Below are 25,675 nucleotides of genomic sequence, written 5' to 3'. Positions count from 1 at the left end.
TACTAGCTGATGCCATAAAGAATAATTTGACAAAAGAACCGAATATGAACGATTATAATTACGAAATTATTTTATTGAGTCTACGTCGAACTACCATCTGGTTTGGCATTGAATGTTGAAGCACACTTCTGCCTATTAGTCGTAGCCTAGTCTTGTGGTATATTAAACAGATGGTTACGGGGGTTTGTTAGCAACATTGTAGGGCCTACTTTACCCTTCTTTAAACAGCATATTACCTCAAACATGTTCAGTGTGATGCGTGGGTCTAACTAGCGAGACCAACTCAAGACCGACTAAAAATGACGTTACCCAGAGTAGGGAAAATTTGGTCTGTTTGGAATCGTAAGTCGCTTAATTTTAGCTGTGAAACTATATACATATAGGGTGACAGTTATCAATGATCATACCACCAAACCGACTCCAAATCGACAGATTCTTGGACATTCAGGGTTTTGCCACTTTCGTTCGTTCCGTGCTTGGGCATCATATTGGGCTTCAAAAACGGATAAGATCCCGTCAAAAACGACCGGTTCTTTTCCTGTCGAGGTAATAAATATTTCTCATATTATTTGAGTCTTGTGTCGGTCTCGTGTCATTCTCGTCCGTGTGACTGTGGAATATGAGACCTTCATCTTCATACCCGAGTCACAACAACGGGACCGACCCTATAGACCGACCCTAGACAAGCCCCAAAATAATGTTTCCCCAAAGACCACAAATCGGTTTGTTTGGAGCCCAATACGACACCCCAATGAAATTCGAGGCAAGCCCCTTCGTATACTGAAGTATACACATTTTCTTTGAATTGCCTTCTTCTGTCCCATTTGAAACATTCGATCTAAAAGGAAACTGATAACTTTTCTCTTACATTATTAACATAATCCGATATAACATGGCTGCTATCGACTCAAGCATTCATTCTTATGATAGTTGTCCTCTGCATTTATCTTGATTCTTTGATTTATTACCTCTATACTTTCAAGTTTTTAATTATATCTACGTGATTTTTTGTTGTTTGAATATTCTATGTTTGATTTCCAATAAATGCAGAAACATCTGCTGCTAAAAAAAAAACAAAAAACATTATTATCTAGTCTTTTCTAATTAAAGAAACTTTACTTTCTATGAAAACTTCTCCCTCGTTCCTTGTCATAATTTGTTTCGAAAGTGTGCCACCTCCTTTACAAAGAATCCTGCATCCACATCTGCTCGTAAAGCAATGAACCGGGAAACATTTCCACCCTCCTGATAAACGTGTGTCAATCCATGGTCTGTCTTAACATTAATGCATATCTCTATAACATTAATGCATATTTCTATAAAATGACATATATCCTCCGTGAAAAAAAGGAAAAAAAGAAAAAGAAAGAAGAATAAGAAAACATTTGTGAATTTCCCAAAGCGTATTAAAGCAAAGAAGGTTAAGCATGGTTAAAGACCATTGCGAGCGTTGATGGGGCTCGTGTGTCTGCCTCATTAACGGATTAATGTGCTCTGGCTTTTTAAGCACACACGTGCGCTTAATCGCTGCGCTGTGTTTTCTCTCCATGTTCTAACGTGCAAACGTGATCTCATTATCCGTTTACAATGTTTTTTTCCTGTGTAAATGATATATTTTTCAATCAAACTCATGTTATTCCTAATGTGCTTAATAATTCAGCCTATAATATTGTCAGATTTCCCGGAGTGTGATTTAGAAACCGTCGCCTCCCTTAGAGCATCAGCAAAATATAGCGTCTTGAAAATATGTGGAAATTCCCTCTGGCTCTTTAAGGGCCCGAATTTGGAAGTGAGGTGGTGGCGGTGGTGGCGGTGGTGGTGGCGGTGGTGGCGGTGGTGGTGGCGGTGGTGGTGGCGGTGGTGGTGGCGGTGGTGGTATGGGTAGGGAGTGGGGATGTTGGGGAGTGGGGATGGCGGGGGGGGGGGGGGGTGCTTCTCACAATGTAGCCCTTACATGATTTACTAAAACGAGTGACATGTTTACCCCCTCCAACCGCCAAGTAGTTTCCTATCCTGCCTTTGGCCGATTGTTGACGGGTTGCACTAGTCTACAAACTCCTACATTGTTTTTCGGCAAAGAAAACACAAAATGGTTGGATAAACGAATCTATTTGGGGCTTTGGGGTTCATGCAGTCTACATGGGCCGTACAGTGGCGGATCCAGCCGGCGGGAAGAGGGGGGGGGGGGGGGGCAATCCGTGAGAAAATATTAGTTGCGACTCAGCCACCGGTGAATAAGCGGGGGGGGGGGGGGGGGGGGGGCTTTTGTTTTTTGTTTTATAAAGGTCAACTTTACGTTATCCTATTTTTTTTTTATCGTTTTGGGGGGCTTGGGGGGGGGGGGGGGGGGGGGGAGGGGGGGGAGGGGGGGGGGGGCCGGGCCGGAATAATCGCTACGTGGATCCGCCCCTGGGGGGGGGGGGGGGATTAGCCCCACCCAAGAACCGATTCCCAGATTCATCTGCAATCTCTGTTCTTGAAATGATTAAGCATGAGGGAAACAATTATAATATTTTGAAATAATTCGCTATTTCTTTGAAATATTTAAAGATCACCCAAAAATGTCATTAATGTAACATTATGAAGATCATTAAAACATTTTATTCAGTATTCATTTTCATCTCTTCAGTTAATTGAACATTCATGAGTGCAACTTGTTTACATTGAAAAGCGAAAAGAGCGGGGTTATATCAATTAAGACGGTATCGGCTGAAAAGGAAAATCGATAAGAGTCCTATATCTTTAAATTTACCCCCTTCGTTTTAATACACTTTTAAGCTATCCTAGAAAGGGAAATCATTATTCTTCCTACAAGCTCAAACTATTTGACCAGAAATAATTACAATGATAATTATAAAATTTTCATTTCAGTTCAATATTTAGGAGTTTGGGTGAAAAAAGGTGAAAATTACGCATTAGTGCGAAGATATGAAAGGGAGTAAAGTTGGTGAACGTACTGGATACACCTGTCTGGGCTTCACTTACGTTAACAACACAACGCTTTGTTCGTTGCCATGCTTGCATAATCAGCCCTTACAGTTTGATTGAACCTCGACTCGCGACTTCGACACGACTCGCTGCGGCTGCGGCGATGTAGTAGGCAAACATGTGTTTTGTGTTGTACCACTCATTGAAATTCATGTATGGTGGCGCTGCTATTATTGACCGACAATGTTTTCAAGGCAGTCTGCTTCGACTTCGTTCGTGGTTTTATCTTCGATATCAAAACAAACAATCAGAGGAATAATTTGACTGGAATAGATTGTCATAGAGAATTGCAAAGACGATGCTGCCATGATTTCGATGATAATGTATGATTATTTCACAGTGGGAAAAGTGTTTTCAACTTTGTTTTGAAGAGAGGATGATTTGTTTTGTTGAACAAATATTTATGAGCAACTTCAACGAGTGTGTGTTGTTTGATTCACCGTTGTCAAATACATAATTGATCAGCGTATTCTTGGAGAAACAAGTTGTACCAACCTCTAGTTCTAACTTGTTAGTACTACTTAAGTTCTAGACTAGCTAGTTTGATGTGATTCTATTGATGGACATGATGGATGACTGACATTTGAAACTAAAATTTAGTTTAGTCTAGGACTAGGAGTAGAACTAAGTCTAAGACTAGGATTATTAGGATAGGAATCGACTCAACTGTGGTTTAAAAAATAACTGAAAGTGAAACTGTTAAGAGTAAAAAAAAAAAAAAATAACATTGGATCCAGTTATTCATCAACAACAAGCTTTTGAATAGGCAAGGCCCAGGTCAGGGTCTAGCTGGACAGAATTCTCTAGATTATTATTCTTAAGTTATGAATGAAGAATGAAATTTGATGGAACTGTAACTTTCATAGAAGCTAAAAGTCTGATCTATGATAGAGTTTCATCTTTTAGTTTTAGAGAATAGAGGACTCGGCTAAAGAAACATTCCATTATGAGCGGAGAGGAGAAAGAAATGGAGGTGGACAATGCTCCTGTTTCCAAGGAAGGCCTGCCTCGTGGAGAGGAGGAGGTACTAGGATCAGGAAGCAAAGATATCGTGATGGACCAAACCAATGTTCACAGTGGAGGTGATCATGGAGCACCTGTTGAAATCAAAGTTGCCAAAAAGAGCCCCAAGAAGAGTAAAGGGGAGTCCAAAAATTCAGTCAAGAAAGTTAAGAAAGGCATTTTCATCTCGTACTCGCCTGATGGAGGATTCTTAGAACGATTATTCGTGTGCAGTGCTGTTAAGCAGTTCAAGGAAAATAACCTGGATGAGGATATTTGGTTTGATAAGGATGAGCACAACACTGACAGTCCGGCATGGTTTGCACATCGTATGGAAGCCGTTGAAAAGTGCAGAGCTGCCGTATGCTTCTTGACAGAATGCTATTTTCAATGCCCGGTATCCATCTATGAACTGCGTTGCCTGCTGGAGAGACAGAACTCAAGCAATCCACCAAAGGTTTTCGCGGTACTCTGTGAAAGTATGGACATTCCAAAGCAATACCGTTCCTTACTACGCGATCTTGTCAACCTCTCGAATAAAAGCAGTACCAGTATCGCAGAGAGAGCCTCGAGGGTTATAGGATCTCTCATGCTCAAGCTAGAACCCTACATCAGCATCAATGCTCCTTATACTCCCGCGACACACAATGGAGAGTTCACCAAGGAGTACAAAGACAAGAAGCTTTGCAGATGGAGCAGCAACGATCTCCAGAGTTGGCTCCACGACCTTGGCATTAAGGAATTCTACTGCCAGAGCTTCGCAGAGATGGACATTGATGGATTCCTGCTCATGTCGCTCATGGATCAAGACATGCAGGAGCGGCTAGGGGTAGACAGCAGGGTCGTACGCAGGAAGATCCTGCAGCACATAGTGGCCATCCTGGAGAAGGAACACAAGCTAGGAGATAACTGGCACCTGAGAGCTCGCACGCAGCGCCCCAAAGCAGACACCATCTACATCATCTATGACCCGGCGGATGTCAAGCTTGCCCATAACCTCAAACAGGATCTGAAAAGAAAAAGCCTTACAGTAAGTGAGAAAATGTCATGTAGCACAATGAATATTGTTGCATAAAAGGGGACTAAACATTGAGGGGAAACAAGGGGAAAACAGAACACTAAAAGAAACAGATTAAGGATAGATTGAGAAAGCATGATCATTTTAAGGGAGTTAGATGAAGGATTATAAGTGATTAGATTTGTAATTTGTTGAAAATTAAATTTTTCACTCTAATGCTTTGTGAAGTTTTGAAATTTAAATTTGAACCATTTAGAAGGCTTGATCGCTAAGTGATAAACCAGTGGTGTTGTAAACTTGTAATCAAGAAATTCCAGGTTAATCTATATTCATGTATGTATTAATATTCAATTTGAAAGTCCCTCAGAAAGGACTTTTGTAGCTCTACATGTATGTCCTCTGGTTGCTTACCGGTATGTGCGTGTAAAAGCCCATCATTCCTTTTTAGCAGACGTATACATAAAATGAAGAAATAATCAAGATCTGTTTATCTCAAATGTTGCTTCCCTGTAGAAAAGGCTTGTTAATATATAGATATTTGACGATATCCAACCTCCTCTCTCTATCTCTCCAAAGGTAACGAGCCATGAGAAACTAGGAAGCTCACGAGACGAGTTCCTTCAGATCAATGGTCCAACCCTTGCTGCAGCCAAGCACATCCTGGTGCTCATGACCGACGCATCGAGCGTCTCGCCCTTCGTCTTCCATGAGGTCCTCTTTGCTGACTGGCTCGGCAAGAACCTGGTGACGGCCATGTTCAAGAACTCCTGGGACAAACTCAGACCTGCTCTCAAGGCTGTCCTAGGTGCGTTAACTGTTGTTAAAGCCCCACTGTCCTACTTATAGCTACTTGCGCCCTCTATATAGCATGCAATGCCTAATCGGTGACCATTGGTCCCCCATGATCCTCTTTTTCTTATGTTAAGTGAGAGCCGATTTAATGAGATAACCACCTGTCAGTGACCTTGCAGGGTGGTCTAATCCCTCCTATACACAGATGGGCGTTATCTATTGTTAGGAGATGGGTTACTGGAGCAATAAATGAAAGAGTCCTACAGGACATGTACAGAATAATCCTTCAATCCAATTCATATAACCATGAGCCCAAAATGTCATTGACTCTGATGTGTGCACACCAGACACAACTGTGTGTGGTTATCATCTAGAGTAGGGGAGTGGGAGGGGGAGGGGAGGGAGGGGCGTCACTGGTGATATACAGTGGTAGCTTTATTTAGCAGGAAAAGGGAAAAATGAAGTTGTGTCATTCAGGTAAAATTAATGTGATTTTTTCTGAATCAAGGAATATTGATTTTTGTTTGCATAACCTCTAAATATTATAATATCCATAACATTTTAATAAAAACTCAGTCGCTATTTAAAAATCGCTTATCTATAGTTTTGAGATCAGGAAGTCAAAGCACTGTTGAACTACAATTGTCTATAGCTTTGCCAATGAATGTTGTCTACCAGGGGGGTGTTTCACAAAGATCCTAAGTTGAACTTATCGTTAAGTTGGACTTAACAATTGTGGAAAATCATTAGCATCCTCGAAAAGATTTTGTAAAAGTTATTTTAAAAGGCATAAAATGTTGATTCAAATCATTCATATTTTCTATTATCATGGGAGATTTCATGTTCTTGATGTGGAATTTATGAAAAATCTAAAATACTTGAATTTTTGCTCTTGAATATATTTCATTATAAGGCTACAAATGGCTCTCCATAATATTTAAGTCCAACTTAGAATCTTTGTGAAGCACCCCCCTGGTATACAGTTTCTAAGATGTCCATTATTGCATTCCCTTCTTGTGTTTCCCTCGTACAGGAGAGTGCAGTGCGATTGACTTTGAGACCAAGATGTACACCGAGGCCATGGATATCTTAGAACACCAGATAAAGCCCCTCAAGAGGGTCCCGGGTGTGGTACTAGAACAGAGCTATCTGAATCGTATGATGGAAGGTCTCAAACCACTCCAAGTCCTAGGAACAACCTCACGTAAGTTGCAGAACAGAACAGGGGGGCATTTCACAAAACTTGTCATCAGTGAAAAATTACAGTTTTTGTTATACCGGGTGTCATCAAAATTCTATTTTTAGAGTTTTTCAATTTTATTTTAGATTGCTCTTGATTGGTTGTCAACAGATTTGTCACTGATTTTTGTAATTTGTCATTGAAAGAAGGCTTTGTGAAACAGGTCCCAGAACAGGGGGGCATTTCACAAGACTTGTCATCAGTGAAAATGCCAGTTTTTGTTATAAGCTACTGAAATCCTTGCTTCTGATTGGTTATCAGTGGATTTGTCACTGATTTTTGTCATTTGTCATTGAAAAAAGGCTTTGTGAAACGGGTCCCTGATCAAGTTTGGAAGATGTTTTTGTCATTTGCAGACTATTAAATGGAGAATGCCATATCCCTGGATTATGAATATCACAACTACAGTATACAGTAATAACTTTGTTGTCATGAGGTTTGTGTGGAAAATGTATGGAACGATTACTGATTTGCTCTAATGAGCCTTCACTTTCGTTACCAAGTTTTGTTGATGTAATGTACAATACCCTTCTGCATTACAGAGACTTATCTTATGGTTAAAGTCATGTAGCTTTAAGAGGCTGGAAAAGACTTGTCTGGAAGTGCCAGAATGCAAAATGTATTTCCTTGGAAAATCAAAATTTTATGGCACAGAGGTAGAACCATATCATCATTAACGCATGATTACTCTTTTAAAGTGATCAGCTATTATGAATGAAGCCAAGTCGGATTTGTAAACCGGTCACTCAAGTATTTTTACTTTTTTGAAGCACTTCATGATCATTTTGAAGCACAATTTTTTTAGGGCTTCAATATTACTCCATATCACAGACACTGATAACACGTAGGGCCATGCATCTCAGATTTGTATAACTGGAAACATTGATAAATAATGCCTTTAATTCAGAGTCTAATTACTTCAAATCTTATCGGAAGATCATAAAACACCCATTGTCTGCTTGTTAATGTACAGTTATTAAGGTGTGAATTGGAATTCATTGCACATTAATATCAATTCATATATGCCAAAGTCCAAAAAATGAGATTGAGAAATACACTTATAGATAAAAGTTTGATGCATTATTAAATGTCACTAAGTACTTGCTAACATGTCAAGTACTTGTTAACACGATAACGTGTTGAATATATTGTTTTAATCAAAATTAATTGTGTTTTAATCTTCTTTATCTTGCTAGTAAGGTGTTGCTCTCAGTGCTACTAGTTAAATATCAGTCCCGTGTATGCACCCCTTTACTTGCTTAAAGGCATCGTATAACAATGCCAAATCTGAAATGCATATACATACAGTGTACATGTTATCAGTGTCTGTGATATGGTTTAATATTGAAGCCCTAAAATAATTGCGCTTCAAAATGATCATGAAGTGCCTCAAAAAGTAAAGATCTTTGACTGGTTTTACCATACTTATTTTCCCAAATAGACTGGACTGTTTGCAATGGTTTTTGAAATTTCGATTTCCAATCATAAATATCTTGATAATCAGACAGGCAATCCGCTAGTAAACTTCATTGGATTCCTGACTGACCTATAGGTTTATAAATATGATTGCAGCATGAGCTATATCCAGGATTCTGTTTAGAATCTGAGACAAAGATAGCCTATCCCTTTAAAAATTTGTAATGTACATGTACATGTAACTTTAATTGTGGTAGAAATTTGACTGCAAATGTTTCAAACATTTTTTCCCCTTTTTTATCTGATATAGATTTATCATGGAATGCAAGTAGTAATGTGATTGAGCCTAGAGTCTTCATCTCTTATCAATGGGATGCTCATAACAAGGTCCAGGACATCAAGCGAATCTTAGAAAGCAACGGCATCCCTTGCTGGGCGGAGTCCATCCCCACCATGTCTCAAGACACCCGCGGCTCCAGCGGGGGTAGTCACCGCACCGTGGGGTCCGGTCAGCAGTCATCTGGCTCCCACAACCCCCTGGCCACTCACGAGTCCGCGCAAGACCACATCCACCGCAACATGCGCTCGTCCGCGATCATCGTATCATGCATCACGTCGCGCTACCTCCAGTCGGATAACTGCGTGAAGGATCTGATCCTGGCCGACTCACTCCGTCGCCCGATCATCCCGGTCATGTTGCGGTTTGTTCCGTGGCCGCCCGATTGCGGGATGTCGGCGGTGAAGAAGATCCTTGCCCGAACCAACCCGGTCGACTTTAGCAACGAGAAACTCTACAAGCAGAACTTCCATCTCTTACTGGAAAGGGTAAGAAAACACTTGCAGAATATTAGAATGTAAGAAGTAAACCATTCATTAGATAAAATGCTTTGACAATCACAGATATTAGAAGTTGTATGTACAAGGTACATGTACATGTTCAGTTGCTGCTAAACTTCGAATTAGCAGAGATTTGATGTCAAGATTGCGTTGAGTTTTTCAAGATAGTGTAATGAGTACACTCAGTAGAATTTTTACCCTGTCTTATATCAGGCGGATATATAAATAACATTTTGCAATCACCTGAATGTAATGATATTTTGGAGAAATCATACATAATGGGTCTTTAGAAAAAAAATTGTCTATTTGACATTTCTTTTTAACACCAACAAAAATCTTTGTTTTGAAAGCTTAATTGCATTAAAAAAATTCAAGAAATGACATACATGAAACTGAAATGTGTGATGCAGGAATATAAATGTGATGAAACTATGATGAGCGGGGAATAAAATTTGAATATGATTCTGGATGTACATGTAGTATCTGTTCAATTCAGCAGTAACCAAGCACATGTATTACTAGTGATGAGCAATTATTTTCACTCTTATTCCAAAGATTATTTTGTAAAAATTAATAGGTGAAAAAAGATGTACCAGTAGCGTTGTGTTTATAAGATTAACGTTTGGTATAAATGTGGATATTAACTGTGTTTAGTAGATGCAATCCAGTTAATTCTAGTATGATCATCCCTTAAATGAGAATTCAATTTTGAGCCAGCAAAGTTTACATACACAATATGCACCTACAATGTAGTAGTCTAAATAATTAGTATTGGGCATCACGCTACACATAATATTCTACTGTACATGTTTCTATGTGCACAACTATCTCTCTCTAAACTATATTCTACAGTACATGTTGTATATCTCACCAGTTACATCTAGTTTAGTTTAGTTTGGATAAGTTTCTTGTCGTCAACAGCTCTCCAGATTATGCTAAGATCACTGAATTTTTCGACAAGTTTTATGCAAATTATGTGAAACATCATCTTAGCTATTAAGGAGTTGAGAATTGTGCAATTTGTTTATTTGTGCTCTGTTTTTTTTTTGTTTCTTTGTTTTTACAATGTGTGCTGTGCCTGATCCTAGGGACATATTATAGCAGGCCTTAAATTTCAACATTTTTAGGGCAACTATGAAAAGAAATTCAAGATTTTGAGTATTGTTATAACAGGCCTTAAATTAATCGACGGCCATCGACGGCCAGGCCGTCGATGCCCCTATGACTGGCCGCGGTGCCCTCCCAAAAAAAGATAAATTCACGGCCAAAAAGGCCGTGCCCTTTTTTTCAAACTGGCCGACGTGCCTTTTTTTCCAACTGGACGTGCCCTCTTTTTTTTTAAATTTGCGCACATAAAACCACCAATTGCGCCCATAATCATCTAAAACTAGACGGCAAGGCGCAAGTGTTTTCCGTGAAAATGCGCCCATAAATTATTAGAACAGTAAAAATACACGAATCACGAACAGTCTGCCGCCCACGAGCTCTCTTCTAGCTTCGTATTTAGTGCTTTAATAAGGCGCAAGTGCCGTGAAAATGCGCCCTTTGTTATTATATAGGCATGCAATGCGCTAGCGCACGTACAATCACGCGATCGCATGATATGCATATGGTGCATGCTGTTGACGCACGCACGTACGTACGTACGTACAAATCGAAGGCCAGGATCAAGAAAACAAATCGTCAAATGGAGAAATAAACAAGCATTCAAATAGTCATTAGAGATCTGTCGAGGTTTGTTTGTAGGTCTAGTTTATTATTTTATCTCAAATAGAATTTAGAATTATCTTATTAATAAGTTAAGAACACCTACGATGTTCTCGATCGTAGTTACTCTCATTTTGCCACCAGCCGACCTCGCTTCAAAAAGCTACCCCGCCAGCTTCCCAAGACGAACGTTTCGAGTCCCGGTAAAATTACGCGCTGCGAATCTCCGAGGGTGCATCGGTTTCGCTGGCAAACTTCCAGCCCGACAGCTTCCCACCAAAAGTGGCGAGAGTGTGTGTGCGAGGAACGATTTTGGTTTCGTGAATGCACGTTACGCAACTGAGCTGAGCGTGTCACTTTCAGCTGTCGAATGTCTATAAGGACATTTTTACATCTTATTTCATTAGTTAGGCCTATCTAGACCTTTCTATACAACAGTTAAAAAGATAATTTCTTCAAATTTGCTCCTACTACCGAGAGAGTGGCGGAAGGTTTGTGTGTGAGGTGCGATTTTGATTTGGGATACCCGGCCCGGTAAACTTGCCAAGTCCTTCTGACTTTCGTGTTTGTGAAATTGACAATTTATTTATTCATTTGCTCATCAATATTTTTAGTTACTTTAAAATACTGTTTAATGTGCAAGTTTGATGTTTTTAATCAATCTTTCCTGTTCATATTGTTAAGATTAAAAAGTTATTAAATTGATCGTTCGATCTATTCACATTATGAAATTAACATTTGTAGACTCTCTTTGAACTTATGATTAGATAAGGGGGCCTATCTCTTTTTGGAAAATTGCCCCTTGCTCTGGTAAATTCCCGTGGCAAAGGGCAACTTAAAAAAAAATTGCCCCTTGCTCCTGGCTGCTAAATCTAAGGCTTGCGGGCCGCCGCCTTGTTTGTATGTACCGTAGACCTCTATACATTCTGTGAAGAAGCTGGTGCTAAAAGTCATGGGAAATTGATCCCGCACAAGTTTCATTAAATACACATGACATCTAACAAAAATAGAATCAATTTTTTTGGCCTCATACTCGATGCCCTTTTTGTAAAATATTTTGGCCTCGATGCCCTTTTTGTAAAAATATTTTGGCCTTGGTGCCCTTAAAAATATGAGGTACTCAAGGCCAAACTGGCCTTGCCCTAAAAATGACGAAATTTAAGGCCTGTTATAATTTTGTTATTAAACATTTATAACTTGTTTGGAACTAAGAATTTTAACAACATTACTAATGCTGATGTGTATCTGTGACATAAATATTAATATAGCTAACATCTACATGTACATGCATGTAATTGTAGAAGTACTAGACAATCGTCATTACTGCATTAGAAACATATGAGATACATGTTCGATACATGGGTTGCATTTAATGTTATTTTTTCCTTCCATTCTATGTTATTGTGTATGTTGTTTGTTGATTATTGAATACAGACTATGTAATATGCAGCTAAATGTAACCTATGCAAATATTGTTTTGATATGCATATAACGTTTTAAGCAATAACACATTTTATATTACTTTTACTTGTTTTCCATGAACATCATTACTTATTTTATTAATTTATTTGTGATTATTTACTTAAAGGAATAATTAATTTATTAGTGTTAGAACAGAAAACAATTTGGTATTGAATGAAAAATGAGAATGTTACTGCATGTGTGATATGGAATTTAGATTACATGTACCAGTATGTACTCAAAAGGTTCATTATGGGAACTACATGTAGTCAAATTTATATTGAATATATCAAATTTATACAGTCAAACCTGCTTTAGTGACCACCTGTCTACAAAGGCCAAATTTGTTGTTTCCCTTGAAAATGGTTTCTCATTGAATCATGTACTGAAGAAACCTGTCTACAAAGGCCACTTTTTGTGTTTCCCTTGGGTGGTCGCTAAAGACAGGTTCGACTGTATATGTATTTCTTGCAATCATCATATTTGAACACGTCTTGTGCTACGTATATACTTTACATGAAAATCATCATGTTCACCAAGTTTAACAAATCTACCATGATACTGTGCAACAGGTATTTTGTCACATATTTATGAGATATATTCCTCAAATTGACACCATTCAAAAGTCGTATCAGGACAATTACCCCCTGGGCAATCACCCCCCGGAAAATTACCACCCGGAAAACTACCCCCCACGGACAATTACCCCCCAGAAAATTACCCCCCGGAGAATTACCCCCCGAGGACAATTACCCCCCAAGGACAATTACCCCCCAGAAAATTACCCCCGGAGAATTACCCCCCGAGGACAATTACCCCCCAAGGACAATTACCCCCGGAAAATTACCCCCGAGGACAACTACCCCCCGAGGACAATTACCCCCCGAGGACAACTACCCCCGAGGACAATTACCCCCCGAGGACAACTACCCCCGAGGACAATTACCCCCCGTGGACAATTCCCCCCAAGTACAACTACCCTCCTTTTCCGAGGACAACTATCCCCGATGACAATCACCCCCGAGGAATTTGTAACACTGTGACAAATAATGCGAGCTTCTCTCCAAATTGCTCTTTTTAGAAAATGTCATAAACTTTCAATTTCTATGTTATTTGTGAAGTTCATTTCAGTGTTTTCAAGTTATTCACTTCGATGTGGGGGGGGGGGGGGTTGGAGTTGCCCAATTCCCCCGAAGTTTTGCTACCGAGTAAATATATTTATGTTGTCATGCGGGAGTATGATATGCGCAGGTCGAGGGTTCGAATCACGATACCGGCACTAATATCCTTTTTCAAGATATTAACCTGCACTTGCTACTCTCCACCCAGGTGTTAAACGGGTACCCGGTAGTATGTGACCGTCATTGTTGGTCACAACGGTGTTGATTTTTATCCGTGGTTGGGGGGGGGGGGGGGGGGGGGTGATAGGTGCCAAAATAATTTCGGCGATGGATCAAGGCAACCAAGAGGTAGAAGTGTGTGGCAGGTTGCACCCCCTCCCTTACAAGTTATTACTTTTTTCAAGTCACCCTCAATAAAGATAACATTTCAGAGAATATGGGACCCATGTGGGCTTGCAACTTGGGTTATTATCCTCTCAAGCGCGTAGCAAGGATTTTATTTTAGGGGGGCGGTAGTGAGCACGCGAAGCGCGCTCCCTAAAGGGGGTGGCTGCAGGGAGGGGGGTTTTCCCCGTCCCACGCGAAGCGCGGAAGCTTTGATGTTTCATTTAATTATTAGAGAAAGAAGACGATTCGTTGTACCGTTCTCGACTCTTAATCCTTGTCTAAATTCAATTTCTTTTGACCTTTAATTAAATTATTAGAGAAAGAAGACGATTCGTTGTACCGTTCTCGACTCTTAATCCTTGTCTAAATTCAATTTCTTTTGACCTTTAATTAAATTATTAGAGAAAGAAGACGATTCGTTGTACCGTTCTCGACTCTTAATCCTTGTCTAAATTCAATTTCTTTTGACCTTTAATTAAATTATTAGAGAAAGAAGACGATTCGTTGTACCGTTTTCGACTCTTAATCCTTGTTTGAATAAAGTTCCCCTTCCTCCGCGCGTAGCGCGGAAGCTCTGACATTTCATTAAATTGATAAAGAAAGAAGACGATTCGTTGTACCATTCTCGACTCTTAATCCTTGTCTGATTTCAGTTCCCCCCTCCCGCGCGAAAGCTTTGACGTTTCATTAAGTTACTAAAGAAAGAAGACGATTCGTTGTGCCATTCTCGACTCTTAATCCTTGTCTGAATTCAGTTCCCCGACCCCCCCCCCCCCTCCCGCGCGAAACTTCGACGTTTCATCACATTATAAGAGAAAGATGACGGTTCGTTGTACCGTTCTTGATTCTTAATCTTTTTTCTTCCTACGTCCTCTTCCTTTTTTCTTTCTCTCTCTCTCTCTTTTTTTTTGGCCGGCGTTTTTTACGCGCGCCTGTATACGCGCCTGTATTATCTCTCTCTCCCACTCTCTACTTCTTTTTTTGCACTTTTGCGCTTCGCGCTTGATATTTAGCTCGTTGCTTTTTAACGCTGCGGCTTCGCATTCGGCGCACTGCATTTCTATGATGCTGTTGATTGAATAAATTGATCAATTCCTGATGAAGCCGTATGAGCGAGAATTCAATTTATTCTTGTCTCATATACGGATGTCTCATTTACGTATGTATTATGAAAATGAGATAGCAAAATGTGTATATTGATGGTCATCTTGCGAGTAATAACCATTAACTACTTTCATCGGGCTCTCATCATTAATGTTTCTCTTCCTTTTTTTTTTGACGGTGAATTGTTGGGGGGATGATTGGACAGGCCACCACCCCCCCCCCCCCCCACCTGGGATCGACACCCATGAACATAGCACTTGGCGAGTGCCTGAGTCATGCAAAATAGAATTTGGGATTTGGGAGAAACTTTTCATTTTTTAAGAGGGTACCATGACTCAAAAAGTTGAAATAACGCTGCTCAAGAGAAATGTATTTCTATGCATTTTGAGAAGCGCTTGACAATTACCTAAAACTTACATCCTTCGTGGAAATCAGCAGCCGCACTGCCGTTGTATAACTTATATGTATTAAAGGGAAGTGTTTAGTAACGAGGAAGACAACGTGCTAGTATTTGAGCGAATATGGGTTCATGAAGGGGGTCTTATAGGCTCGTAGCCATCTCTCAATGTATCAGATCGTCTTTTGCTATTGAATCCTGATTGTCCACGGGGGGGATGTTGCCCTCGGGGGGTAATTGTCCTCGGGGGTAGTTGTCCTCGGGGGTAGTTGTCCTCGGGGGGTAATTGTCCTCGGGGGTAGTTGTCCTCGGGGGGTAGTTGTCCTCGGGGGGTAGTTGTCCGGGGGGTAATTTTCCGGGGGGTAATTGTCCTTGGGGGGTAGTTGTCCTCGGGGGGTAATTCTCCGGGGGGTAATTTTCCGGGGGGTAATTGTCCTTGGGGGGTAGTTGTCCTCGGGGGGTTATTCTCCGGGGGGTAATTTTCCGGGGGGGTAATTGTCCTTCGGGGGTAGTTTTCCGGGGGGTAAATTTCCGGGGGGTGATTGCCCAGGGGGTATAATACATTATATGGTAAAGGTTGGTAGAAAGTAACAGCAATGCATACATGTAGTAGGATACCAGTATGAGGGAAGTAGCATTGGAATACAGTGTGTACATGTATAACGGTTGTAAGTTTGACTAAGAATAACTCTTTGGTAACATACAGCTTTGTGAATTTAATCATTGAAAGTGTTTTTGAAAATATGCATTATTGATTATAATTCTATCAAATTATGTTTTTGGAGTCAGAAGGGTGTTATTCAGTGTAAAATTATATGAGTCAATGCCCTTCTGTCTCCAAACAGATGAATGGTAATACTCAACTTATGCATCGTAGCAGATCAGATGACTGAGCTTACAAAGAGAATAAGAATTTTTTGATAATAGAAGTGAAGCCATATTGTATTGATTGATTTCATTCCGTCCATTTTATTGCCTTCTCAAGAGAAAATGTAAATAAAGTATGCAACTTTGACAATTGTGTATATACTGCTTCATTGATATTTTTTTGTAAACAAATGCAAGACTTTAACCCCTTATGGACGCTTTTTTGTTTGACATTTGTGCCAATTGGACTTGTGCTGTTAAGCAGTGAAGTATCTTGAATAAAACCCAGAAGTAAACAAATACTTTGTGATTATTGCATTTTATTTGCAGCTTAACATTGTCACGAGATGTAACAAAATGGACCATCATGAAGAATGTTTCCTGTTGGAGATGATGATGATGATGATGAATGATAATGATGAGGATGATGATAGTAATGGTGATGATGCTGGTGATGGAGGTGAAGATGATGATTATGAGACTGATCTCTTCCCATTTTCCCTATAAAGCACGACAAAATTTGGCGGAAAATCTTGACCCTCTTTTTCTCTTAATTCGTTATTTCGCCTATAAGGTCGTCTGATGCGCAGCAGTCAGGACAAAACACTCGGTATATCGAGAATGGCCTTCTAAACAAAGTTTGCTACCTATACTACATAATATATATATATATATATATTTGCTAACAAAAACATGTCGAGTAATCATTATCGACCAGCTGTATCATTCTTTTTAGCTGTTCAGTTATAACTCTACGATGTTATCGCAATTTTTATTCCCTTTGTTTTGTGCGATTACTTTAACTTCTCTTTCGGTAAACAAAGTTTCCCAACATAGGTCCGCTTCGATTCGTCACTTTCTAAAAATAAAAATAAAGGGTAGAAGTCCGGGTAAAGTCTTTGTTTGTAGCAAGGTACATGTAGTTGTTTTCGTCCCCAAGCTGACCAGCCAACTAAATGAATGATGTTTTGGTCAATATAACGGTCGCACAAGCATAACATCCTTTATCAAAAGAGATACATGTACACGAACCGGACTTTGGCCGAGCTTTGTGTAACTTACAAGAGATACCGTTATCAACATGAGCAATCACGGCGGTAGGTCCGGCTTCCATGATCCTTCGAATTTTCTTGCTTTATAATTATATACTCATGTTAATTCTTTGTTATTATAAAGTCGCAAGCAAGCTAACAAACTCGGTCAATTTGATACATTTTGTTGTATATGTGAGTAATTAATTTGCCGGGTGCCCCCTGCATCCAGGTGCTTTTGTTCCAACGTCCATCTTATTACGTAATGAAAGTAATACCAAACGGCATGATATGTTTGCTTTGTTCGAGACTCCGGCGAGAGCGAGACAAGTTGATTGACAGACAGCAGTTCTGAAATCAAAATAGTATATCGTAGAGGTCTCAGAGCAGAAATATGTTCTTCTCAAACAAAGAAAACAAAAATGAACAAAAATAATACAACAGCAGCAGTGACAATCCCCAACAGAGAAAGAAAAAAAGCCATACATTTTATTTGAAGTATATTAAGCTGAATAAGACTTAAAGTTGTATCAACCATTAATAAAACCAAGCTCTTGAGAGGAATAATAATACCAACATTTCATTTATAAATTGCTTTTTCATCAAATACAATCGCATAGGAATAAAATACTTACAAAGCAAAAATACATTATCATACAAAGCTTACATTGATAGCAAACAAAGAGGAATATTAAGAGAATTTAGAAAAGACATGTTTTCAGACACCTCTTGAAAGCTGCAAGAGTATGGTACTTCTTTAAAGGATGATGTAAAGACGAAGTATAAATAATTATATCAGAAATGGAAAGCAAATTGAGACTCATTCATAAAAGAATATATATATACGCGTTTAAATGAAGCATAAATTAGGAGATTATATATGTAACCGAGTTAACATGGATCGAGGGGAAAGCTTACACAAATGAATCCATAAAAGTTCGAGATTATTCGGGCAAAGGATATGAAAGGAAAGAACTTGTTGTTTGATATATGGTTTGGGGAGGTGCCGACTCGGTGGTAGAGCAGTAGTCTCGTAAGCGCTAATTGTGCACCAATCCCCATTTATTTATAAATAAATGGGGATTGGTAATACCCTCGGAGATGACTTGAAGCCGTCAGTCCCCTGGTTGCTTAATGCATACAGATACTTTCTTAGCAGACAGTTGAAGAAAAAAAAAACATTACTGATGATCTAGATCCCCAGACTGCATATATATATATGCAACTTTCCGTTCATTGGAATATAAGTCTCACCTTCCTGGTATTATTAAACTAGTTCGCAATCCTTTGAATGAAACATTCTTCTTTTCACGGGAGAATTAGATATCAGAAAAATGGTTGTTTCCAGCATTACAAATATAAGTAAGGCACTCATAAGTAACACCCGTTTACTTTAAAGTAGTGTACCCATCAACAATTTGTTTTTTGTTTTTTGGTATGGCACCCATAAATGCTCGCATAATTAAAGGGCTTGCATGGCTTGCACGCACGGAACCCAGTTTTGACCATAGACACAATCAATGATTCCGACTTGAATTGGATTCCGGACGAGCTGTTTTATGTTATTCTTTGTTTTCTTCATATACTTATTGCGCTAGCCCATAGAAAGCATCTTTAAAAGACTGATTTAATCGGGGATTTTATTCACTCTGGCTGTACATATTTTTTGTTTAAAGGTGATTGATACACTTTGACATGTCAGGGGTATTCATAGTATTTTTGTTGAAACCCACCCACCCCTTTTTCTGTCATAATTGTGCTCTGTCTCCAATTTCTTTTTATTTACCTCTTTTTCATATATATACTTTTCTTTTCCATCTCTATCTCTCCTCCCCTTTGTCTTTCTCTCTTACTCGCACATTCTCTCCATCTCTTCCCCTATCCTTCCCTTCTCTCTCTCTCTCTCCCTCTCTCTTCCATTTTACCACTACTGTGTCCTCCTTGTCCCCCTATCAAACATCGACGTTACCTAGTCTTAAAAATAGAATTTAATTGCACATACTACTGTTTTTCTTGACCTAATTCTAAAAATGTCATCCCAAAAATGACAAGCATTACATTGACTCACTGAGAAAATGAAGATAAAGAAGAAGAATAAGAAGACAAAGAAGGAAAATAATAATAATAATAAGAAGAAGAAGAATAAAAAGAAAGGAAGACAAAAAAAGAAAAGCTTTGAAAACTGAGATCGAAAAGTAAGACACAACCATCTTATTATTATCATAATTAGAATATATTTGTATCATTTGATATCTTTGCATGTATACTATTCACAATAAAAATGAATAAATACAATTGCTAACAGGACAAACAATCAATATGGCATGGACATATTCATACACTTTATATACTTAATGCACCAACGATGAAGAAACAATAAATCATCAAAACTCACACCTCCCTGAACAAAACACAATGTCAAAATACTAAATTGCCAATTTGGTCAAATGCAAAATAATCCAATCCCAAATCAGTCTCTCATTTTCATCTACACTTACTTCCATTCTCTATAACTTTATAATCTTTGAAGTCGTTTCATCTAATTTTCACTTTGTCCTCCATTCATTTTGATTAATGTCTATAATAGGCTTTGACCAATCCTGACTAAAGCCAGGCATACACTATAACATCCACCTGCAGTCTGATTATCAATGCATTGGTATTTATATTAGACATGGAAAGCTAAACAAACATTGTCTTCATGATTTAGGTTTTAAATAATGATAAGAATACTGACTTTGGAATTTTAATGTCTTAAGGCCTTCTATTCAGAATAAAAGCTGAATTGGCTTCAAACTACTGGCTTTTCCTCCTCATAGAAAGCTCGAAATCAATTGAAATTCAGAATCTATTTATGATGAGACTACTGAGATCCTTGATCATTAATATCTTACAAGTTTGAATGTTCATATCCGATGTTATATACCTCATTTTAAGATTCTTTACTAATCCTGTCTTCTGATTGGTTGAAAATGCAGTCATGTTCTTAACCATGCCCGCTAATTGAAATTCATAGTCATTTTTCCCGGCTCTACCGGTTTATATCCATTTTTCATAGCACTTTTTCCATGGCTGTGAAACGTTGACGTCATTTTGCTGCGATCCCCATTTTGGTTTATGTGTTACCGTATAAGTTTCTTTTGTGCGATGACCGATGCGCAATACCGTTAACGGTGTTTGAGTGCAATTCGATTTTGGTCGCTGCATTCAGGCGACGAATCTACCAATCCACGCAGCGCAGACGACCGATCGCCATTTTGTGTACTAGTCTCGATCGCAAAATACTGGGTTTTTTTGTTTCCAATTGTGTTGGTGTTAATATTCATGACTTCAAAGAGATGGAAACCTAAATGGGTGAGTCAACATTTTCCTTTTTTTCGGTATATAAAATATATATTGACTGCTTTTAATATTCGAGGCATAGTTGTTTCTATAGGGTCTCGGGAAACTCACAACCTGCTATGACCCCGCGGCGCAAGCGCCTTGGGGTCATAGCAGGTTGTGAGTTTCCCTTGACCCTATAGAAACCACTATGCCTCTCAAAGCAGTCAATATATCCTTACTATTGCAAATTCTTCCCAATTGGATTGTGCAGTGTGTGCTGAGCCTAGGATTGTATTACATAGATAATAGATAAACAGTGTGTTGCCAATGTGATTAGACATGATGAACAACATATCGATTCAGTGGTTATCAACAGAATGGTACAACGATAATAACAATAACAGTAATAATATTGGATAATTTTATAGCATTCACATCCACTGTGCAAGTAGTCAAGGGACCCGTTTCAAAAAGCCTTCTTTCAATGACAAATGACTAAACTCAGTGACAAATCTGCTGATAACCAATCAAAAGCAAGGATTTCAGTAGCTTATAACAAAAACTGTCATTTGTCGCTGATGACAAGTTTTGTGAAATGGGCCCCTGATTCAGAGGGTCATATGAATAGGCAAATTAACACATACACAAACACAAACATGGCAAATAACAACAATGATTGAAAAATACCACAGGATCGGTTCCATCCATGACATCACAATGAATAAAAATTTTCCACTTTGGCAAATATATTAAATATCAATAGTTAAATAGTATTTCTCTCATTGCGTATGTACATGTACATGTTTACACTGCCATGTACATCATGCATACACATTTTGTTTTTAAAGTAATACAAAGTATTGGTATGGGGTCATGAATTTGGTTCAAATGAAAAATATTGAAAGCATATGCCATTTTACAATATTCAATGATCGTTGTCGCGGTTGAAATCAAGTCTAAAGTCAACAATGTTTCAAAAAATAAAATCAGCATTTACGATTTTCTCTCATTTACAATATGTACAAATAATCTCTATACTCTAGAATCCAATCATTTTGCATATTGAATAAAACATGATTTTCAATGCCCATTTCTGAAACATACATTCTTATTTTGATGGGCAGAGTGCAATCTTCTAGACCCTGTGTGCTGAATGTAAATATCTGTGTTGGAGGATCTAGTTCCACTGGGTACATGGTCTAGTGTCAATGCAGACATACAGTTAACAACTAAATTATTCATACCCTTTGTAAATCAAATGTTTTTTTTGGTGATTTTTCTTAACTCAGGAATGAAACGCGGACTGATTGAATTACAGCCTCCATTGAACACTTTTAGATGTAAGCTTTAACTTGTCACATTTTCAAGAAACATAAATCGGGACAAATCAACTTTTCAAATGATTCAAAAATTACAAAACTTGATAAGTGTATGATTGCACATACATTGTTCGTAAGCCTGGCAGACTAGAAAATCTGAGGAATCTATTTGAGTGTGATGGGTGAACAGATCTATGGGGCATAGTGTACATGTCTCGTGGCCAACTGGTAGGCTATCTAGAAGGATCTACTTGAACATATGCGATACAAAGATACATCAGCCTTAGTGGTGCCCCAGACATACAAGAAGGCTTAACTGATGGGGTAATAACGTTTCTGTAAATTACCATGATGGAGAAATTGTAGATGTATTAACTGTTATGTAAGGCCAGATTATTATTATTATAATTATTAGGTTAGGAGAATGTACTTGAGCATAATGGATGAGACAATCTCTTGGAATCTTTATCTTATTGTAAATGCAGACATACACATAGATGTACGCAACAGACTGGTAGGTAATGAGAATCAATTTGACCTCGGTGGACATGTTGGTCTCTCAGTCTCTGTGTTGATGCGGACATATATGTACCGGTAGTTGAGCGAGACTGATCAGAAACATCTTGAAATAGTACATGAGTTAGTATATCATTTTCATTTTCATTGGAAGACTGGTAGGCCAGGAGAATCTCCCTGTCAGTCTCTCAGTCTTGGTGTCCAAACAGACAATCGTGAGGGTAGCTGATCAGCGAGGAGAATATGCTTGAGCAAGATTGATGCCTCGGTCTCTTGGACTTCCAGACATCTAGACTAGGTGAGGGAAAGCTGATTGATTCAGGAAACCTCCTTGAACATAGTGGATGTCAAGATATCTAAATATCTTGCGTTGAGGAAGACATAAGCCTAGACTGTTGAAAGGTCTTTTGATAGATTAGGAGATCCTATTTGAGATTGTGGATGTCAAGATATCTCTCTCTTCTTGTGTTGATGAAGACATATGCTTGGATGGTTGATACATGTAGATCCATTGACAGGTTAAGAGATCCTTATTTGAGCATAGTTGATGTAAAGATATCTCAGTATCTTGTGTTGACAAAGACATAAGTTTGGACAGTGGATAGGTCCATTGATAAGGTAGGAGATCCTATTTGAGCATAGTGGATGTAAAGATATCTTAGTCTCTTGTATGATGAAGACATAGGCTTGATAGGTCTATCAACGGGTTAGGAGATCCTATTTGAGCATAGTGGATGTGAAGATCTGTTGCATAATCTGTGGGATTGTCTTGGTGTCCATACACACAAACCCATGCCCTGCTGGAAGGTTACGAACCAATCTAGGGGAAAAGAACAGATAAAGAAAACAATGCATCAACATAAAAAGCATGTTTTTTGCAGTAAGAAAATTACCGGTAGACATAAACTTCTCCCATACCGGTCCAACGTGATGGAAATAATGCAAATTTACTTTTGTTTGGGATATTCATCAATGTTGTTTACAGCATCGTACAAGAAAAAGAAAAGGAACGTTATAGCAGACAAAATCTAAGAATGTACAGAAGAAAGAAACTTTGAAGAAAAGGAAAAGGTAGAACAATTGAATATAAAAAAAGGAGATCCATTAGAAGTTGTGGTATTTGTGTAAATGGTAATTGCCATCAAACATGATTGCCTTTCAAGAAATTAATCTAAAAAGAAATTTCAACAGCCTTGTGGATCATTAATCAAAATAAGGCAAACATTACTGAACAAGATTTCCAAAGAATGCCAAAGAATAGGGAATCAAAATTGTCCTAAGTTGGTTTCTTGGCAGTCTTTCCTATCACATCCATGGCTAACATTAAGGGCATTTTGTTGGCTCAAATCCAATGGAAACTTCAGTGTCATCTTGCTTACCTCCCTGCCTGGTCTCCGATGGACCCGATAAAGATGGCGTAGGCATTGACATCTTCGTCTTGCTGCATGACACGGGACAGGACCTTAGGACTGATGCCATACCGATCTAGGTTAGCATCACTCAGGATGATGACAAAGTATTCATCAGCCTCCTCCTTGGTGATGTCTTCGATGGCCGTCTTGGCTGCCTCTACGGTGTTGTCACCGCTCAGACAGAACTGAGCATGAGCGTGGAGGTTCTACAATGTAGGGGAAGGAATAAAAGAAGAAGAAATCGTTAGGATTTTGAAGGATTAATGTCTCTAAAGTACTCATCAACCTCCTCCTTCATGATGTCCTTCGCATCTGCTTATACAGCAATAACTGCAATCAAACAACTTTGGGTAAAGCAGATCAATTTTGAAAGGATAATTTGGTATCTAAGTGGAAATTACTTTATACAATATCATCACTTAGATCACTGGTAATTCAAATCATATGACTGCCACCATGTTGTGATAGAGACATATAATTTTATCCCACCTAAAAAAACCCCCAAACAATCAAAGAGCATACAAAAACAAACATACAACAACAGCTTTATCAACAACAACAACAACAACAACAACACAACAACAATAACAACAACAACAACAACAACAACATCAACAGCAACAACAACAATTCAACTAAAATGTTGGATGTCCACTCTGCTCCAGACTTACCCTAAGAACCTTGAGTCTCTCATTGTTGTTCTTTGGAACCTTGTCTGATTTGAGGAAGATCTCATCACACGTCTCTCCAGAGTGACCTACAATGTCATACTAAAAATCAAAGATAAACAAAATCACCATAAGTATTGCACACTGTTTGTTGACAGATTGGATAAGGTAAGAGAAGAGAGGGAGGGATACATGTAAATAGAGAGGGAAAGAGAGAGAGAGAGAGAGAGAGAGTTAGAGAGCGATATATAGAGAAAGAAAGAGAGAGAGAGAGAGAGAGAGAGATAGAGAGAGAAAGAGAGAGAGAGATAGAGGAGAGATAGAAAGAGAGATAGAAAGAGATATATATATATATATATATATATATATATATATATATAGAGAAAGAGAGATAGAAAGAGAGAGAGAGAGAGAGATAGAGAGAGAGAGAGAGAGAAAGAGAGAGAGAGAGAGAGAAAAAGAGATAAGGAGAAAGAGAGAGAGAGAGAGATAGATAGAGAGAGTGAGAAAGAGACATCGGTATGATAATCATTTTGACAAAAAGACAGTTGACAGAGGAAGAGAGAGCAAGGTGATAAGAGAATTGGGAAATTGAAGTATAAAAATAAAGATAATGTTGCTCATTCATAACATAATCTCTATAAGCAGTAAGTTTAGTTTAAATGAGGAGGAGGATGCTTGAGACAAGAAGAAATGGAGGGAGGGAGTGACATCATGGCGCAATAGTCAGTAACTGCTGACTTTAATAGATGGTGATATGGATCAATAATGGGTACAACCTTTCAAATAATTTTTCAAAATTATCATGCCAAAAGACGAAAGAATGATGACAGGTTTTCACAACAAGATAAGTGGAAAGATCAGACAATTTGGCACACTTACTGCAAACTTCTCTTCATAGCCTTCGAACGCTTCCATGGCCATACAGATAGCTTGCAGAGTACGGTCTAGACGTCCATCATGTCCGTTGAAGCGGTACATGCTACCACTCACATCTACAACAAGCTTTAATCGCTTTGGATGCTCCTGTGGGCTTCCCATCTGAGAGGGACAAAGACAAAAATAGAT

The 25,675-nt window shown here is 38.7% G+C and overlaps 2 protein-coding genes across 2 annotated transcripts in view; one reads left to right on the top strand and one right to left on the bottom strand.

Annotated features, from left to right (window-relative positions):
* Positions 1–3,011: 3,011 nt before the first annotated feature.
* LOC762820 lies at positions 3,012–10,455 on the top strand. The gene is made up of 4 exons (XM_001198589.4): positions 3,012–5,020; positions 5,585–5,813; positions 6,834–7,004; positions 8,767–10,455. Exons 1-4 carry the CDS (start codon positions 3,935–3,937, stop codon positions 9,312–9,314), a joined length of 2,034 nt encoding a protein of 677 aa, XP_001198589.3. The 5' UTR covers positions 3,012–3,934; the 3' UTR covers positions 9,315–10,455.
* A 12,741-nt stretch (positions 10,456–23,196) lies between these two features.
* LOC580183 (von Willebrand factor A domain-containing protein 8) overlaps positions 23,197–25,675 on the bottom strand; it is a 45,733-nt gene continuing 43,254 nt past the window's right edge. Inside the window, exons 42-45 of the mRNA XM_030983731.1 lie at positions 25,490–25,648; positions 24,611–24,709; positions 23,907–24,145; positions 23,197–23,347 (exon numbers count right to left, since the gene is read on the bottom strand). Coding sequence (XP_030839591.1) covers positions 23,245–23,347; positions 23,907–24,145; positions 24,611–24,709; positions 25,490–25,648 — 600 coding nt within the window. The 3' untranslated portion in view covers positions 23,197–23,244. The remainder of the gene's footprint in view (positions 23,348–23,906; positions 24,146–24,610; positions 24,710–25,489; positions 25,649–25,675) is intronic.

The sequence above is a fragment of the Strongylocentrotus purpuratus genome, unplaced genomic scaffold, assembly GCF_000002235.5.
Source record: "Strongylocentrotus purpuratus isolate Spur 01 unplaced genomic scaffold, Spur_5.0 spur5_scaffold_13, whole genome shotgun sequence".
Lineage (NCBI taxonomy): Eukaryota > Metazoa > Echinodermata > Echinoidea > Camarodonta > Strongylocentrotidae > Strongylocentrotus > Strongylocentrotus purpuratus.
Note: the sequence above shows the minus strand (reverse complement) of the source record. Positions and strands in the feature narration are given on the sequence as shown.